The sequence below is a fragment of the Sphaeroforma arctica genome (genome assembly GCF_001186125.1).
Source record: "Sphaeroforma arctica JP610 unplaced genomic scaffold supercont1.2816, whole genome shotgun sequence".
Classification (NCBI taxonomy): domain Eukaryota; class Ichthyosporea; order Ichthyophonida; genus Sphaeroforma; species Sphaeroforma arctica.
The window spans coordinates 1,476-3,012 of NW_014037742.1; the positions used below are offsets into that span (position 1 = coordinate 1,476).

Below are 1,537 nucleotides of genomic sequence, written 5' to 3' on the forward strand. Positions count from 1 at the left end.
TTATTTATTATATATATAAATAAATAAATAATATAATATAATATATATATATATATATATATATATATACTTACATATATATATAAATATATATATATATATACATATATATATAAATATATATATATATACATACCGATATACACATTTACATACAAATCACACACAGATGTACACATATACGTATACACACATACACACATTTAAAAGCCATATTACCTACCGGATTCGGCCAGGACCATTGCTGATAAACGCGGAAGAACCGCGACACGAGAGTAGCAGCACACGCGTTGGGGTACAGTTGACACACCCGGGCCACCATCATCGCCCAAGCAACACCTCCTAAAAAGCCCATCGCATTGGAATAAATGGCCCTCCTTTTGGCCCACATTTTAATGGCGCGCAAGGCGAGTCGGAATGTGTGGACGTCGGGAACTAGTTGAAGGATCTGATCGGTTACTCTGTAGTAAAAAAAACAGAATAAACGACATGAGGTTAATAGTTTGCGACACAAATTTAAACGGGCTAGTACAACATAAAGCGACAAACCCGTCGCTGAGCAGTTCGGTACAATACACAAACCGCCCGAGGGTACTCCCTGTTTCAATTAGAGGTGTCGTATATGTAGACCACAGACAGGCATATAAGACCCACAGCTACTTTATACCAGCACTCCAAGTTAAGCTTAGGTCCTTACCTGAACCGCTCAAGCTATATTAGTACACCCCATGCTATTTATAGACAGATCATCCTATTTATAGGATGAATTAATAGACAAGGCATGTTATTTATAGGCAGATCATACAATTTATAGATAGTTCATGGTATTTATAGACAGTTCATGGTATTTATAGACAGCTCATAGTATTTATAGACAGCTCATACTATTTATAGACAGTTCATGGTATTTATACACAGCTAATGCTGTTTATATACAGTTCATGCTATTTATACACAGCTCGTACTATATTTAGATCGTTCATACGATATATGGGCGGAGTATGCTATATGCAGACAGCGCAAGCTATAATGCACACAACTAGTACTTACTAAACATAGACGCATGCTACATGCTATACATAGATGACACTACAGCAATACAGTCAGCTCACCCATGTGATACATAGACCTTAACCACAGACGCATGCTACACGCTATACATAGATGACACTACAGCAATACAGCCAGCTCACCCATGTGATATATAGACCTTAACCACAGACGTATGCTACTCACCCATGCGATACATAGACCATAACCACAGACGGGTGCTACATGCTATACATAGATAAAACTACAACAATACAGCCAGTTCACCCATGTGATACATAGATCTTAACCACAGACGCATGCTACATGCTATACATAGATAACACTACAGCAATACAGCCAGCTCACCCATGTGATACATAGACCTTAACCATAGACGTATGCTACTCACCCATGCGATACATAGACCATAACCACAGACGCATGCTACATGCTATACATAGATAAAACTACACAATACAGCCAGTTCACCCATGTGATACATAGA

General features: G+C 38.3%; 1 protein-coding gene across 1 annotated transcript in view; it reads right to left on the reverse strand.

The window, feature by feature from the left end:
• SARC_13017 (hypothetical protein) overlaps window positions 1-1,537 on the reverse strand; it is a gene marked incomplete at both ends in the record, with an annotated part of 4,287 nt that overhangs the window by 1,199 nt on the left and 1,551 nt on the right. The window contains one exon of the mRNA XM_014292861.1: window positions 224-461. Within this exon, the coding sequence (XP_014148336.1) occupies window positions 224-461 (238 nt within the window). The remainder of the gene's footprint in view (window positions 1-223; window positions 462-1,537) is intronic.